Source organism: Accipiter gentilis, chromosome 29, assembly GCF_929443795.1.
Source record: "Accipiter gentilis chromosome 29, bAccGen1.1, whole genome shotgun sequence".
Classification (NCBI taxonomy): domain Eukaryota; kingdom Metazoa; phylum Chordata; class Aves; order Accipitriformes; family Accipitridae; genus Astur; species Astur gentilis.
This window is the reverse complement of record NC_064908.1, coordinates 14,873,508-14,892,019: the sequence shown is the minus strand read 5'-3', so window position 1 is coordinate 14,892,019 and position 18,512 is coordinate 14,873,508. Positions and strand designations below refer to the sequence as shown.

The following is an 18,512-nucleotide window of genomic DNA, read 5'->3' as shown; positions in this document are numbered from 1 at the left end:
AACAGTGAACCACAGCATTCTGTCACCTTCCTTTTATTGTCTTAGAATCTCCATCCAGCCCCCTTGAGTACAGGGGAGGAATAGAAAGCATTTGCTTGCAAAGCCACATATTCCAAATAAAATATTCCATTTCAGAAAACTAGTGGCAGGAGACTTCATACAAGTGTAGGATAATAAGGCAGAGCTCAAATCTTTTTCCTGCACAGCACCATTTAGTTAAGAAAATCCATGGGATCACTAAGGAATTTCTACTATATCAAGTATTGCAAAAATTTCTGGAAAGGTACAGCAAAAGTAGGCAGAAGATGCAGATTACAAACAACTCACAGAGAACAGAGGAGAGTTTATTACAGTGTCTTACAAGAGCTCTTCTTCTTCTCCCTTACTCCTAAGAATTACTGTAGGAAGCTTGGGTTTGAAGGCAACATGAAGTGGAACAGCATTTTACACTACACTGCTCTCCATGAGGAGATGAAACCTCTTCCCTGTGCTCTAGTTCTCAGTAGGTGTTTCCACATATAGTTTTTCCATCAGTCTGTCATAACAGCCTAAGAGAGGCTAGGGAAGTGCTAGCCACTCTTGAAACAATCCACTCTTTCAACCTTGTCCTTGGGGAAGAGAGTTGTGATCTCCCTTCTGGCTTTGTAAGTTAACTTACAAGAGATATAAAGAGAAAACAAATGGTTTTGCAAGACATAAGTGATTAGTACCAGCTTTCAAACTGAAACATATGGTACCACCACGTCATATGGCCTATCTGATGTCCTGTCTCATTTTAATAGAGCTGTTCTAAGTCAGATCAAATGCCCTTGTGAAAGCTGCAAAATGCCTCTTTATTCTGATGCACCTTCAAAGCAGATCCAGCGCTCAGGTCATTCAGTTGTTAACAGGATTGCTCATGTTATGCAAATACTAAACAGTTCTTAAAAAAAATATTGCTGTAACAACTGAAAACAGTTAGTTTACTACCCATAGCTACTTAAGCACAGAAATTTGAAACAGCCTTCATTCCTGATCTCCTAGATCAGGATCACTGCTTTCTACAGTTAACACTCCAGTTGTCCAACAGTTTCTACAGCAGCTCCCACTCCATACAAACACACAAACTCCTATGGCAACAGGCACAGATGAAAACTCAAAAAAAAAAAATCAAGATGAACAGAAACACATCTCACTTCAAGCAGCTTTATAATGCAGGAGTCTTGATTAAAGTGGAGATAATAAAACAGGCAGCGAGACTGAGATGTGACAGTCATTTTACCTCTGCTCACATGACTGCATCGAAGGCACACCGATGACCTTTGAGCCAGTTCAGAAGCTGTCCTTTATCTGTGAAAGTTCAAGTCAATTGTGCTTTGAATAAATACTTCTCTATAGTTACACTTGAACTGCTGCATTATGTACTAGAAATACAGAAAGTGTCCATGCACAGCTCTGAAGCACTTTTGAGTATAGCCCTTGCCAGGTTAACTCACGGATGACAGAAGTTGTGGGCATCACCAGCACACACAGATGGCAGGCACACTCCCACAGAGACACAGCATCCAGAGAGCTGACTGGCCAAACAAAGAATCAGAACGGAAGATGGATGGAAAGCAAAACTTGCTTGTAGGAGTTCGGCATTCAAGGTTACTACTGCAGAACCCAGACCAAGCCACTGTAGTAACTGGTAGGAGTCTCGTGCTAGGACAAGCTCACTACTTGAGTTCACAGTTGGATTCTAACAGGACTCTTCCAAGAAATATTTCAGACAGCAGCTGAGCTAGTTATTAATCATTCACCTTGTTATTAATTTATAGTTGTCACTTTGTTCATTCTTAAAAATACCTCCCTTAATCTTTAACAGGAAAAAAAAAATTAAAAATCCAGTGCTTAAGACAGAGACTAGCAACTGAATTTTGTAAGGCTTTGGGCTGACTCTTACTGGAGCACAGCACTGCTTATAACCAATGGGCTTTCTAGTGCCATCGGTAGCCCACTCAGTACAACAGAAGCTGTACAGATCACAGCAACCCTGAGGTAATAAAAGTATAAAGGAAGAGATGGAATAAATGTGAGATATGTATGATAATCTTGCCACCTAGAAGAGATTCTGAGAAAGACACTCTTGCTAATTACACAACAGGAGCAGCAGTGGAAAAAAAAAATAATAGTATATTTCAGTTTTTCCTTTGTTTTACACACACACTCCCCTTAATGGTATCCGTGCAGGCTTCCCTGCAGAACCATCACTAGTGTTAAAAATCAGATCCTTAGTCTTTCTTTCCATCTGTACAAAGTGCAGTTGGAATTGATTTTGATCTCCCAAACTGGTTGCAGAAAGGACAAAAAGTCTTCCTTCCCTTTCTGCCTAGGTCACCCCATCCTAGTTCCCCTCCATCCTAAGAAGTTTTTAAAAATTAGAAGCCCTAATTAAGCATGATCAACTTGAGATTAGTTTTGTCGTCTTCTTCCAAAAAGAAAAACCCAAACAAAAAACAAAAACAAAACACACAATCAATGCCTCACCCACCCCCAAAAACAATAGTTCCATTTAAAAAAATAAATAAATAGTGTGTATATTTCATGCTAAAAAAAAAGTCACAAAAAGGATTCATTTTTGGTTTTCCCTCCCCCAAACATGACACCAGGCATTTTCTCCCCCCTCCCCTGACGTAGACATGATGGTACATTCCAACCGGCAATGTGCATCTGTGTTGAAAATTAGTTTCTACTCCTGCACGGTCCCACATGCATCAGGGAGCATCCAGCTAGCTGCTAAAGCAGAGCAAAGGCTTTCAGGTTTTGGGTATGGTCCCTGCCTGTTCCTTTGGTCCGTCTGTTAAAAGGCTCCTTGCTGCTCCCAGGTCTCTGCTCTTGTCTGTCTCTGTTAAAACGTGCACTCAGGTCCCCACACTTCTCGAGTCACTGGAGCTTCGTACCCAGCTTGCGCTGTCTGTTTCTGCAATGGCAACACAGAGGGCGAGGTGAGAGAGGCAGTCCCAACCCTATTGCAGGGTATCGCAGCAAACCAGTGGGTAAAATACAGGAGGATTAAAGTAAGGCTCTGCTTAGCTCCACACAAAAATAAAGCTGCCCCCACCATACTCTACAGGGAGATCAGTCCTTCCTACTCTTTACAGTCCTACAACATCCACTGGGCCTTAAGTGTGCACAAGCTCACATGTGGATGCAAGATTATGAACAATTGCTTGCAAAGAACATGGGCTAGGGAGCTGAAATACTGCTTAAATGCAATATTCTTTACTCTCACACTCTGCAACACTTGCCTTCCAGATGCAGTAGTTAACCCACAACTTCGTATTTCTTTACTCTGCACTATTCTACACACAGCAGCTATCTGCATATCAGAAAAATAACTACATCTGACAAGTCAAGCCAGCTACAGCTCCTCCACCCCCCAATAAAACTTACCTTGCCTCTGCTCTCGTGACTGTGTATTCAAACCACAGGATGTTAGGAATGAGGCTGGTATCTCGGATTAAAAAGAACTCTGAAATTGGCCTGGAAATGGACAAGGAAGTGGAAAGGGGGAAATAATTATAGACTTTTTCTCCACCACAATTCTGATTAAAAAAAAAAAAAAAAAGGGGGGGGGGGGGGCACAAAAACTCCTTCAGACTTAACAATACTATTCTATTACCCTTCAGGCTGGCAAAAGGGCTCCTTGTTAAAGTTAATCAAAAAACTCCTTTTTTCTTTCCTTATACAATGTTTCCAGACTATCTTACATTTAAATGGCTTTGCAATTTCACCAGGTCATTAGATGTTCATTAAGAAAGATCAGTTCTACATGAAAAGCTTCTCCAGCACACTGCCACACCTCAACTTTAACAGGGCTTTACAAACATCTGTTACTTAGGTGGATCATAGAAGTTTGAGCAGCCCATTTACAGTCAGGGCTTGCACAGCTACAACTAGAGACTGAAGTATCTTTACATTTGTTTTACTTCAGATGCAAGGTACAATTTTTACACTGACTGATTAGGAAAATTTTCTTTTACCAGGTAATTCTACTACACCTGTGTTACCAACTCATTGCAAAGAACTCATTTAATGAGCAAAACAGCAATCCACACAATGCAGACTTGCAGGAATAAAACCTCAACAGAATAAATTGACTTACCATGCAGCTATCCTTGGGAAGAGAGGGGTTAATATCTCTTGTGTGAAGGCAAACCAGGCTATGGCCATAATGCTTCCTGCCACACCTCCATATAAGACTTGGCTCCAGGTGTGATAAAGCAAATAAACCCTGCAGTGGAAGAGAAGAGTCACCAGACAGGCTTTAAAACAAGAGGAGGCATGACTCAAGGACTGATGTTTCGCTGGACCCTCAGATGTCCTGAGCAAGTTATCCTCCAGATGTTAGAAGTGGCTATCTTACTTTTTTCACTAAAAGCTGGCAAAAAAAAAGTGGGGAAAAAACTTGGAAAAACTGTCTTCCCTGCTACAGCAGTTTTAGCTTAGAGCACTTCTAGTTCGAGCTTAAATCAATAACCCTCCACATTCTTTCTCATATATCTTTGGATCAGCTGAGGAACTATCACTGTTCATTCCCACGAGACTTTTCTAAAGCTAGTAACAGGACAAGTTCCCCCCCCCCAAGCCACCAAAGCTGTGGCTTAAAGGCTTTTAAGAACATAAACAGCATTTTTGTTACAATTTTGCTGCTCTCAAAAGTGACAGCAGGAAGGCTGCACTACCACAGCATGCTTACTGTGATTGCACCCATTCAGAAAGCTGTATTAATGGTCTGTTAAGTTATCCACACACAAGCCATGTTCAAAATTCTTTTCACCCATGTATCATAAAGCCACTAAGATCATCTTATCTGACCCTCTGCTTAGCACAGGCCACCGGATTTTCTCAAATTAATTTATTTGAATTAGACTGTGTATCTCTTATGAAATCGTCCTGTCAATTTTTAAAATAACCAGTAATAAGGTATCATCTCTACTGTACAGTCAACTGTGCCAACAGGTAATTACTTTCCTGTGCAAAACACGGCCTTATTTTTTTTAGCCTGAATTTGTCTGGTTTCCAATCACTGGAGCTCATTATATATATGCGTGTGTGGTTTTGGTTTTTTTTTTAAATCTACTAAACAGAAAAAAAATTATCAAAGTTTCATTTTCTTTATTCATGTTAATACAACTAAATCTTCCAAGTCAAACAGCTATAAATGTGTTGTTTTTTTTTAACTAATGCTCAAGCAAAACAGACTGATCAACTGTAGCAATCCACATGCTGCAGATGCTGGTGTGCCAAGGCATGGTGCAATGCTTTCATGATTAGTGCTGGAAAGAGGGCAAGGCAGTGAGGCTAGAGCATGGCAATGGAGCCAATGGGGAACTGGTACAAGCTCAGCTGATCTTGGTTTTTATAAATGCTTCTGTGAAGCACCACACATATAGCACCTTTGCTTATTTGAAGGGTCTGATGGCAACACAGCAACTTCCACAAAGCTCTGACCTGTGCAATGCAGTCATCAAGAATTAGATCAGAAATGCAGGATAAGGAATGACAGGTCTGCTGGCTGTTAAAGGCCACAGGACTGTATGAGAGCATAAGACAAACAATTGCTCCATACCTACTATATGAGACTAGCAAAGCCACTGTGACGAGGCAGATGGACAGCACATGTCGCCATAGTAAATCCAGAAACCTCGCATTGTTTGTTTGGTGCATTCTGAAAGAGATGGAGAGCCATTAGCACAGTGACAGGGAGCTGAGCAGTCCCTATCTCTGTTCTTACTATCTCTGAAACCCTAGGAAAGGTCTACTCCAGTGGGGTCATGGGCAGCTCAATACCATCCCAGCAGCAATCTGTCCTACTGGCAGCAGTTAAAGAGAAGCCAAAAAGCCACACTTCTCTCTCTCCAACTGTTAACAAGGATTGCTGTGATGGAAGGCAGAATGCTCACAATTACTGCAACTGATGTGAAAGGCACATGCTGAGCATATGCAACAGGGAGCCAAGACATCAGAGTCCCTCCATCATCCACAAAGCTAGGAGGAACTGTGAGTTTTGTCTTCTTCCACATGTGGAGCCACAAGACAGAGCCATGCCCCAGCAAGAATTTCAGAAAAGCACAGCACAGCATGTAAAACCAGTACTTGGTAAGGTAGATGAACTAAAAGGTCATGCAAGTGGGCAACAGTTATTACCGAAAAGATCCCAGACAACCCCACTGACAAAACTGAGTAGACACATGAGAAAGCAGCTCTTCTTTCCTCCTCCCTATTCCCCCCCCCCCCCCCCCACTTTCCCTCACAATAGCAGATCATCACAGCTTAGAAAAAGCAAATCAGGAGACCTGTACCCAGATAGGTGTAGGAGGCCCACCCATACCCTTCAGTTTTCAGCAATGGTAACTACAGTCCTACATTCAGATTGAGACAGACATGCTTCATCCACCCTAGCCACAGTAAATTGTGTAGTTCCTCAGATTTAATACCATTATGCCACTGAAGTGGCACACAGCAAGGGAGCCATCTATTTCAGGTGTTTCAACATATTAACAGCCAAAACCTGACATTGAATTTTTACCTTAAATAAAGGAACAGAAAGGAATAGACAGAGAAAAACCACATGAATTGGGAGTGGCTGGACGGCATCCCATATTTTGTGGTCACTGTTGAATGGGCTTCTGGGAAGAGAAGAAGAAAGAGTATGGTCAAGGTCTACTCTGTACATAGCAGCTGGAACGCTCCAGATGTGAAGCCAGACCACTCTGCTGGAGTATGTGCACATGTGTTCACAGGACATGTCTCTGCTCAGATGGCTCTGCCAGCCTTCTTATACCCAAACATCCAAAGCCAACATGAGACAAAGGGGAAAACGCCCTCTAACCCCCCACAGTTAGCATTCCACTCAAAATTCAACTGACACCATGACACCAATGGGCCATACCATACCTTCGCAGGGCCGAGGCTCCCGGATTACATTTTTTATTAACCAGTTCACTCCCTCGTTGAATGCCAGCCCTCCCAAGAAAGAGATCTGTGAAGGCAAGACAACTGTGTCATCCTATCTAAAAGATTCATCTACTTACCAGGCACTCTGTTGACAAAGCCCCAACCCATATGTTTCTAAATTTTTTTGACTGCTAGAGTTAAAACCAATAGCTTCAAAATTCTCTACCTGAGGAAGAAAAGCAATTTTTTCAGCCCACTTTGTGTATTTGGCAACACATTGTGTATATGCAGCTTTTCAGCAGATGCTACACAGAAAAAGATGAAGATGATACTGTATAGCAATTCTGTTAGCATACTTCCACCAGCAAGTGTAGAAAGCGACATTTTTTTAACAGGGCAGGTTTTAAGGGATTGCCTTTCCCCGACGACCAACAGGGGGAGTGCATGCACTGTTATCTGTGTAAATAGCTTTTAAAAAGGTGACTTTTTAGGCTTTCTGGCTTTGTCCTCTGAATATTTTCATCTTGAAGTTGCTGTCTTCAGTCTAAAATGAAGTCACATTCTGAACTGAGCCAGACTGGTAGCATTTATTTTTACTCTTTAATTCCATAGTCCATACACCTCCCCTAAATTAGTCCTGCTGCTGTGATCAAATTCCCAGCTGGTGATGATAATCTGCCTCCTTAACACTCAGTCCCATTCCAGATGATGAAGCAATTTTACACTATGTCCTGAGCTATGGGTTAAGCTGCTGCAAACCAGCTAGCCTCTCTCCAGCTCAGTGGTGACTTCCCACATAAAGAACTGGGAATCAGCCTCAACACTTGTGTCGTTAACAACACCTAACAAGCCCCTGTATTCAGAAACCTATGAATTTGTGCAATAGTTACTCTAGCTTATTGTCTATTTTGGATCAACAAGAAACTTTTGGGTTGCCAAAACTTAACAGCTATCTCTCCTAGCTAGCATTAGCTTAATAAACTAGAAGCCCCACTCCCAGGTCCCTTGAGCCACTGGTTCCCATGACACCATGGCCCTATATTAGAAATCTGCTGCCAAAATCCTTTCACTGGCCCCTATTTTATCGGTTTACTGAGGGCAAATGTTACAAGAGGTTTATACCTCCTAAAGCAAATTTATCCATGACACTGATTCCCAACTACCTGCCAGAGCAGACAGAAAGCATTATGTATTACAAAAAAGTCCCTTGTTGGTCATTTGGACAGAAGCAAGTCTCTTCTGTCCCTGGTATTCGATTCACAGCTGGGAAGCAGCCCTTCTAGATAGATCCACTCCTTTGGGAATCTGTAGGTTTTGTTTTGTATCCCCTTTTCTGCCTCAGTAGTTCAAAGAAAGCACATCCTACTGAGTTTCAGATGCCATCTCCTGCATATGCTGCCCATCTTGCAGGAACCTACTAGTAGTACGATACTACTGGATCTTGGGCGTGTTCCCACTTTGCAACAGCATTCCTTAGTTCCTCAAACATCTCCCTTGATGGTTTTGGACAGGTAATGCCCAAAACATACCATAGAGTAACAGAAAAGTCAGTAAAGGCTAAGCAGTCTTTTAACCTGGTACAGGTGATAAGTGTCTCCTGCTGTTCTTTAACAGGAAGATCACCTTACCTAAGCTTGCTCTTTAAAGAGAGAAAAAGAATTGTGAATACAGGAGGACCAGGCGACAAAGGAAAATACTTTTGTCATAAGGAGAAGCTGGAAAGGGAGAGAAGGACTCACCGTGTGAAGCTCTCTCTTGAATATGATGAGTGTTACAAAGCCAACAATAATGAATATTGGACCAAGACTCAAATAAGCTAAAAGCTGACCAGAGAAATCACCTAGGGAAACAAACAAGAGAAACAAATCAGTTTGAACTTCACAGGTACTTGCCTGCCACCAGAGCACGGGTCAGTTGGTGCCCTGAATCACTGAGAGCAGAGGGGCAAACTCAGCACTGCAGCAAGTCTCCATTTTGCAGACTGCTGCTGCTCCAGCTCAAGAGGAGCCGAGGCAAGGAAGACAGCAGTGCTTACACGCAGGTTCAAAAGCAGGGATGAGAGGAGCTTGGCATCGTTCAGCAGAGATTACTGCCAGCCAATTTACAACAATGACCATGGGTGTGGGCCCAGAGTCACTTTAATCCGACATAAGCACAGGCTGCTGCAAAAGAGGCAGCGTCTTTCCCTCCCCCTCATTCATATTGCCTCCCTGTGCCAGCAATTACCAGCAAACACTCCCCAAACAAATCCTTTCCCACTCCCTCACTAAAATGGGTTAGTTTTCAGCTGGATCGGCTCCCTAATCTGTCTCACCATGTGTCTGCACGAACACTAGCATTAGCAAAATGGGGAAGAAATAAATAGCTAAACACAGCGGAAGATAAAGGGGAAAAAAAAGGAGACTCTACTTTTTAACCAGTAGCCCACTTGTACCACACAGAAGTGACTTTGGGCCTCAACCCCAAATCGCTAACAATCTAGTTATCCCCAAGGGAGAATTGGGGAGCAGCAATGGGACCTCACAAGAGGTCGTAAGGTACCTCAAAACCTTTATCTTGAACTACCACACAGAAGTAGACAACAGTAAAGAGCAACTATGTATTTTGATCTAAGTTTCTTTTGCCTCTGTTCCCTGAAAAAGGACACATACAAAAGTATTTGGAAAGAAGATATCAGCATAAATTCTGAGGAAACAAAAAAATATCAGAGTAATTTTGCTCCAAGATCAGCAATTCACATCAGGAGAGTGAGAACTATCTACCAGAGAATCTTTAAAGACAGTAGTCACTACAAAAATGTGATACGAACCCAGTGAGCAACTTAAGAGACAGGGTACTTTCTATATTGGTTCTCAGAGACTAGATCTTCACCATCCCATCACTGAACACAAAAGGATCAGCCCCCACATAAATTTATCCTTCCTCCCTCCACTCAAAAGGAAACAGGATGCCTCTGCAAGGCTGAGCATTGGACTCATTCCTAGATCAATTCCACTGCAAGATACTGAGTCTCCCCAGCCCACACACCCACATTTTAAAACTGCACTTGGCAAAATGGACCTTAACCTCAGCCTCTGAATATTGGAACTGATTTAAAAAAAAGCAGTTATTGCACTGCTAAAAAGTTCACGCTGCTGATGTTATTGCCACATACTTGTGGTTACATCAGGTACAGTGCACAGATACCTCTTGAATTCCAGACTCTGGGTTAGATTTGGGAACCAGCAAAGTCATCAGCAAGGATTACTTGCAGTTTTAGTTTGCACCACCAGTGAAATTAGAAAGAGTTACAGGACAAAACCCCCAAGAATACTGGATTTTCACTTAAGTGAGGTTCTATTTTGGTTTTTACCTGAAAAGCATTAGAAGACACTGAATTTGAAACTTTTCTTGCACCATATCACAGGTTTGCCTTGCATCAGGTGGGTTCCAAATGCTCCCAAAGCAGAACAGTATTATGGTAACGCAAAGTGGATGTAAGTGACAGTATCAGTTACCTGGCAATAGAGAATCAAGCCCCTTATGGTTTTACATAAATCACAAACTCTCAACAACATGAATCCTTTCTTAAATAAGAGAATTCATGAGACAAGCCACCAGACAATCAAAACTATCCTGAAAGCCTTAGGAATACTTTCCAGTAGTCTCAATTCCAGTGTTACCAGCTGAAGATGCCTCATCATCAAGGAATCACCATGTTTCAGATCGTTCACTCTGTTAATCCCTGGTACATAAAGGCTTAGCACTTCAAGACTAAATGCCATAATTTTGTCAAGTAGAAACCAAAATACATTATTTACCTTCTCAGGGGGGTTCTATTTCTTGTGCAGATGGTAGAAGAATACCTAAGGAAGTAGTCTTTTAATTTAAATAGCATCAGTAGTACCAAACTCAAGATCCTTCATTATGTTACATGATAACATACCCAATAAATTAAGCCACCCAGACTTCACCAGCACACAACCCACACTTGAACCTGAGGCAAAGAACCAAAAAACATCGCTTGCAGATGCTGCCTGCAGGCAGAGTATCAAGTCCTTTACTCAGACAATCTACACAATAGCTTCCCAAACATTTAAAGTGGCCATTTAAAATGGAACAGAGATAGCATTAATAATATTTCATATTACTGTGGCTAACAGCAATCAAACAGAATCATATTCTGAAGCCACTTTTTCTAGAGGCGGCAGCAAATAAATAGCTGTGCGCTAACCAAAGGCAGCACTTTTGCTATGCCCTGGGAGCTACACCAGGAACTCACTAATGCCATCATAAATGTACCTGCTAGATTAGCAGTTCAAGGCAGAGCTGCATTAACTAAACCAGCTCCAAAATGACTGGAAACCCCCCAGTGAAGAAGCCAAAGCAAGCTCTGAAAGGCAAGCGCTGATCACCATACAGCACTCCCAGGGCCTCAGAGCGTGATTACTTGTGTCACTCCTATCTACTCTCACGCTCCAGTGCGCTTGGAGACTTATTCCCAGGGAAAGGGGACTTGCAGCAGAGCCGACAGTTTGAAGTTCAGTCAGATCTAGCAAGCAGGTCCCACCCTCTACCTTTTTATAAAAATTAATTTTTCTTCATTTTACTAAACTTGGGAATTTTAAAGCAATTTAAAATTTAATTTTTAACTTTAAAATTTAAAGCAATTCTTCCAATCAGTAAGAACAGAGACAAAACCTCTGGAAAAATGCAAAAAGAAAATAATTTAATATATAGCTTGGGCTTTGTTTTAAATTCTGCTTTTTTAAAGTCCAGCCTTCCCTGGACAACATTTGGGGCTCAAGAGGCAAAAATAAAGAACCCACTACCTCATTTTTAGGCACCCAAGAGATAAATAGGTAAAACACTCTACATAGCTCAGAAGCATGCTATTTTTTTTCAGCCTTCATTCAGCATCTACTTCTGCTCCAATTCAACATTTTACCCAGCATTCTTTCAGTGGAAATATCCAGGCTTTACCACATTAGCTTAACCTGTATATAATGTAAAAATGTGAATCAACAGCACTCTAACCACATCCTACCACAAGATCTAGCTTTACTACCACCACCACTGCTGCCTATTGAAGCATCTATTTGTGGCACTGCTGCTGGTCCTATGTTCTTGACTAAATGCATGTGTGCAAGTTGCACAGACACCATGCAGTTTATGTGTCACATGCATTTACACCAGTAAACATTCATGATGGATCATTATTTCCTCTACTTGCGCATATCCTGATACCACAAGCTGTGAGACAGTAAAAATATCTTCAGGAGGCTTTAAATTACTGCATAAAAGGCACGCATCAGACAGTAAACTTCTGCAGGAAGATTAACATAAAACCCTACATTAAAGAAGCCAAACAACTGAGTGGTATCTGCTTCTTTCAACAGATACTACTTAGCTACAAACGAGCCCTGACTGGCAAGCTACCACCCTAAACAGAAATCACAGCAAGCGTTATCAGACCAAACATTCCTATAGGAGCAACATGTGCTGATACAGAATAGAAATGAGAACTGCTGAGCCAAAGTACATACACAGCACAAGCACCTTTGCTCCAATGCACCTCTTCACTGACAGGTTGATTCTGCACACTTGCCTCTCCAACTCTGCCTGACTGTAGTAAACACCCTTCACAACTGAGAAGACAGGAAGATACTCTGTCATTCTGCAGAGAAAGGGTCTGGCACACCAGGTTTCTCTCCTTAAAGAATTTGTCCAATGTGAGAAGAGGAGGTCCAGAAAGTACCAAAGCTTTAAGAATTCCAGCTGCACTGAAGAGAGGAAGTTTGTTGTTGTTTTTTTCTCCAAATAATAATAAAAAACCCAAACAAACCAGGAACTCGATGTTTCTCCAGTAAAACTCACCCTACAGACAGGAAGTCCCTGAAGATGAGTTTTAAGTCTGCAACACAAAGTCATCCCATGCAAAGCAACGCATACGGGAAAAAACAACCCTAATTATACACACAACGTAACAGGATTTAGTTTAGTTGTTATCAAACAAGAAACCTTCAGGCTTAGTACAAGCCCATACCTTCAGAGGACTATTCAATGCTCTGCAGCAGCCAAAAAGGCAAGAACAACATTTTTAAGAGCAAAACAAGTTACTGTTATAGCACTACAAAAATTTATTATGCGATGCTGGTGTCACTGTCTAAAAAAGTATAGTAAACACAGGAAAGGCAAATAGAAAGGGGACAAAGATAACAAGAATGAAACTGTACCACGCAGAAAATATCAAATAACTCGGACTTTCAGCTGAAAAACAGAGGATACAACAGTTCTATAAAGTCATGAATGATACGGAGAAACAAACAGCAAACAAACAGCAAACATTTGTTACCTCTCACTGCACATGAAATGGAGAGTGTTTGATGAAATTACTGAACAGTGGACTGACTTGAAGGCAGAAAGAAACAACCACCACATTAAGTTACAAAGCTCAGTGCCAAAGATACTGTGAGATCCAAAGCAGAAATGGGTTCAGAGACCAGTTAGAGTATAGCTTTTATATATCCATCAAAGGACTTAATCCTGATGCAATCACCATCTGATTACTGGAAAGACATACAGAAGAAGGATTATTCCTGCCTACCTGCCAGCAACCTGACACTACACCAGATCAATTCCTTGGTCTCACCAAAGTACAGTTGCTGATATGAAAAGCTCCAGGACCAAACATTTCTAAAAGTGATATCAGGACAATATTTTTAAAGGCCATCCTCTCCAGCAGCATGCTTTAACACACTGTCAAGTAACACTGCCATTGTTGGTTTCTTCTCCCTGCATTTGATCTTGACATTTACTATGGGTAATATTTCAGTTAGGTCTCCAAGATCCCATTACTCAGACCAGTTTGCAGTTGACTACTGCAGCGTTCATCCACTGTTTTGCATTTGATCTTGTTCAAAGCTGACATCACAGAAAGCCCTGGAGAACTGAGCAGCCACACAAGCAGTAAGGATGGGTGTTTGGCATTTTGCACTATATTGCTATTGATAAGGAAACATTAGATAAAGACAGGGAGGACAAGCACCCTTGTGGAGACACCTCTCTCCTTCACAATTACAAGCAGAAACCTAATAATGGGCTTCATCTGCCAGACAGAAATCAGCAGTGACTGCTTTTCACCTGGTCACAGCAAGAGGGACCATCACTCTTGGTAGATGAAAGCTGGGATGACAGCAGTTCTGCACTGAAAGTCTTTAGACGTGAGATTTTAAGAGCCAGTTGCCACAGTGGCTCAGCATGCCACACTCCAGGCCAGCAGCCTCTGGGATCAGCCAAGAGCAAAAGATGTTTGCCACACAACAGTGTATGACATGCCAAGACAGCTTAATAATTTCAGCTTAATAATTTATGTTGGTAAAAGCAGGATCTATTTCTCATTCTGACTCCTCTCTATCAGCACAAGGCTACATTAACTCCATTGTGCTGAGCATACTGCCAACATCACTATTTTATAAATATACATTATCTAGCAGCTTTATGGACCTGGACTTAAGCTATACACAGTACGTAAACAGCTTTCTAAATAAAGTTAGAGTGCTTTCCCCAAATCCAGGTAAAAGTATCAGATCTACCATCTTACTGCAACTCATTTTTCTAGACCAAAACAAATAAAGAAACTTTCGTACCTCCAGCTGTTTTAATGTTTTAGTCCTTTGTCTCCACTTTATAGGCTTCCATAATTAACACGTTTTATCAAAGACAAACACAGTGTTCATCCCCTCAATACATAACCCTAATCTCAGTGGTGATTTACCCCCTCCACACAATCATCATCTCCACTTGCCTGTATAAAAGCACTCAATGCAGAGAGAAAATAATCGTGTTATGTCACATGCTTTAAGATCTGACAGATAACTCTTGTGCAGCAATTTCAGCCACCTTCATTTCCCAAACCAATCCAACAACTAGTGCACAGGACTCTGTATATACTGCCAGGTTCAGACAAGGAGATAAGATACAGAGATGAATATATCTGTACTACCAGAAAGATTATTCCCCCATCTCCCCCAAACTGTCACATTAATATATTTGTGAAGGGGCATGGCAGAAGAATGTACAGTGTAAATGAAAATGCAAGACAGAAAAGGAAATACCAATCTTTCACACAAAGTATCACAGAAAACCACAAACAGCCGTAGGGGGGGGTGGGGCAAGAAATAACGTATTTCCAGCACCAGATCTTTTCAGTGTTGTCACATTTCAAGTCTTCTGGCTAAATGGGTACTTTCAGCCCAGAAGATCCCCAAGAACTTTAGATGCTTTAGGTATTGCACTACTGGGAGGAGCTTTCATCAGGAACTAAAATCCAGCTATTGAAATAGGACATACAGCAACACTTTATGGCAAGATAGGGACTCACTAGGAGAGCTAGCAATACTGAGACCAGTGTTAACACCAAATATGGATTTTGAGCAGATTGTCAATACTAACACTGACATTTCACACCCTGCTTTTTCCATTATCTTTGATTACAACAAGCAGCTTAAAAAAAAGTAGTTCTTCTATCTCACCCAAGACAGTGCAAAATCTTGAAGAGGAGCTCCTAAAAACAAGTTAGTAATGAGACAGCTCCTATCCAAACACAGACCCATTTGCTCTTGCACACCAATAGATCATAGTATCCTACCACAACGTGGGCCAGGCTGGTGGCAAGCAGTGCCACAGGGACAGGGCACAGGACCTTCATGGATCATGCCACTGCCCCAGCTGAAACAGCACATCCTGCACACAGGCACCTGTCGCTTCTCACCACTGACTGTACCCAAACCCACCTTTCCAGACGCTGACCTACAAAAAGCCCCGTGCCTGTCGTCCTCCAGGCATTTCCCACAGCGCTGCCTGACTAAAGCGCAACAGCGGGGCCCACTCCCACCGCAGCCACAAGAGCCGCCTGGCAGCCAAGCCCACCTCAGGGGCACGGCCGCCCTGCCACAGCATGGCTCCCGGGGATGCTGTGAGGGCCAGCTGGCCCTCTGACACACCAAGTCAGACCTCCGGCATCAACCCAGACACCCAACAGCGGGCCAAGGAGAGGACACCCGGCCCCGCCACGCCGCTGTGGGGAGCGGGCACCCCCTGGGTGGGGCCCGCACCTCGAGGCCCAGGGGCAGCTACACATGGCCAGCCACGCCAGGGGGACGACGCAGCGGTGTGGAGGGTGACAAGGGAGGGCAGGGCCGGTCCCGGGACCCCACGGCGGCGGGACAGGGCCGCACCGCAGCCCTCCCCCACCCCCGGTCCCCTTCACCGCCTGGGGCTCGGCAGCCCCTGGAGCACGGCGCCTCGGCCAGGGCGCATGCGCAGCAGCGAGTCCCCCCGCGGCTCACTATCCGGCAGCGAGTCCCACCGCCCCCAGCGCGCACGCGCGCCTTGGCCGCCTCAGGGCGGCCGCTCAATGGCTCACTATTTCGCAGCCGCCAGCCCGGCCCTCAGGGGTGCCGTGGAGCGGCAGGCGGAGCCCGCCGCGGGGAGCGGTGCGGCGGCCACCGGGGAGGCCGGGCGGGGGCGAAGCGGAGCTTTACCTGCGGGATACTCGACGTGAGTGAGGGAGACCGGCCGCCACGGAGCGGGGAGCGAGCACTCTCCGACTGCGGCCATCTTACCCGGATACCGGGCCGGGCCAGCAGGGCCAATCGGAATGCACTTAAGGGGCGGTGCGACCAATGGGCGGGAGCGCGGAGAGCGGCGGCCCAATGACGCTGCGCGGCAGGTGAGGCGCCGGCCAACCCACAGCCGCCCACTTAAAAATCCAACCCGGGGAGCGGCAGAGCCAATACTCAACTAGCGTCGGTGCCCAATAGGAGAGGGACGCAGGTAGCGGGAAAGCCAATCGAAAGAAAGGCGGGCGTCAGTGCCCTTCGTCATTGGCGAAAGGAGGGATGCAGTTTAGCCAATCACCAGATTCCATTGCCGCCAGCTCTTAGCCAATCAGCTGCGGCGCTGGGGTGGTTGGCACGGGGGGCTGAGGAAGGGGCTTGTTGGCGACTTGGCGGTTAAAATGGCCTCCCCCTCCCGCCGCCGGCCTGGGGTGCCCCGGCCGGGACAGCCCTCGGGTGTCCCGCTTTGGAGCCGGGCCGGGCTGACGGGGAGCCGTGCCCAGGGGAGGACTCCCCCTCACGACCTCCTTGCTGCCGCCCCAGCGTCTCACGGCCTCCTGCTTGCGGTGCTTGTGTTCCCTGGCGCTGAGGGAAGGGTGCGGGGCCCGGAGAGGGACGGTGTGGGGCTGGCGTGCTGAGGAGCTGCTTCCTTCAGTGGCCCTGTTGTTATTGAATAAAAACCAAACCCTGCTTTTCTCACGTCACCCTTTTCAAGGGTGAAAAGGTGCGTGTTTAAAAAGGGAATATTTTTATTTTATAAATGGTATGACTACAGATAGTACTACATAACAGGATTATTGCACTAGCCTAAGCATAACATCTCTACTTGCCCCTGTGCAGGACTGATTAGCTGACACGGCCTAAGCTCTGTTGAGAATGCCTTTTTTCTATATTTTTTTTTTTAATTAACACTAGGAGGAAGATGGATTTTGATAGCCACATCTCCTTTATAAGTCTGTAAAGTATGACCAGCTCCTGTGTGAACATGCACATGCTAAAACAAAGCGTGTTTTTGTTCCAGAATCTCAAGAGAAAGCAGGATGCTGATGCTCTGCATGTCCTTTAAAAGGTACTGTAAAAGGTACTGCAAAGGTCAGGCGACACCTGGTCCAGGCAATACCTTTTCTTTTTTTCTTCCTGCAAAATACCTTTCGCTACTGAAAACACCCACTTTTAAGACCAAACTGAAATGAATGTTCCCACAGGTGGGCCCAGAGAATAATACTTGCATGGGGAGCCTGAGGAAAAAGCAGAACACAAACAGTGCAGCACTTCAAAAGTGAGATAAATGAGCAGTGTTACACAGAAAAGCTTGAAGGCAGCAAATACACCTTCAAACCAAACCATCAAAGTTAATTCAATTTTGAAAGATAAAAATGACAGAAAAATAAATATGCAAGAGCAGCACAAGAAGTGACAAACATAGCCAAAGGGTTGCCTTTAATTTTTATATGTCAGGAAAGTTCATGGACTAGGATTTCTATCCCTTAACACATTCACTGTAAAGTAAGATTTCAGAACAGGGAGAACACCCCTTTTCCTGCAGTTGTAATATACCTGTTTTCAGACAGCAATTATGACTATGTCCAATTAATTTCAACAGCTCTTCAAAGCTGATACTTTTCCTGGCATTGCAAGAAGAAAAATAGCATTAAAGTCTTATTATTTTGAAAGAAAGAGCAAATATTTACTGCAGAAGTTCAGCTCATTGCAGAAGACTGCTACAAGGTAGCATGAGTGATATACTGCTTTCATTATTCAAGTTAAATAAATCTCCTCCTTTCCAAGCTATTGAATATAGAGTTATGCTGGCAGAGTGGATTACATTTGATCTATGTACCATGACAAGTACTGAAAATTGTGGGCTTCATTGCTATACTCACCCACTCCTTCCTGAACATAAGAAGAAAGTGTCAATACACAGAGCAGCCTTTGCTCTGTTCCTTCAGCATAAGAAAGCACAAAGCTGCTCTGGAGATGTAATGAGCATAC

The 18,512-nt window shown here is 43.8% G+C and overlaps 1 protein-coding gene across 1 annotated transcript; it reads right to left on the bottom strand.

Moving 5' to 3' along the window:
• Positions 1-17: 17 nt before the first annotated feature.
• Positions 18-16,594, bottom strand: DOLPP1 (dolichyldiphosphatase 1). The gene is made up of 8 exons (XM_049832855.1): positions 16,446-16,594; positions 8,661-8,761; positions 6,922-7,006; positions 6,554-6,653; positions 5,594-5,692; positions 4,127-4,255; positions 3,415-3,504; positions 18-2,941 (listed from the first exon to the last, which is right to left on the bottom strand). The coding sequence occupies exons 1-8, from the start codon at positions 16,519-16,521 to the stop codon at positions 2,905-2,907; spliced, it is 717 nt and encodes a 238-aa protein (XP_049688812.1). The 5' UTR covers positions 16,522-16,594; the 3' UTR covers positions 18-2,904.
• Between the last annotated feature and the right edge of the window lie 1,918 nt (positions 16,595-18,512).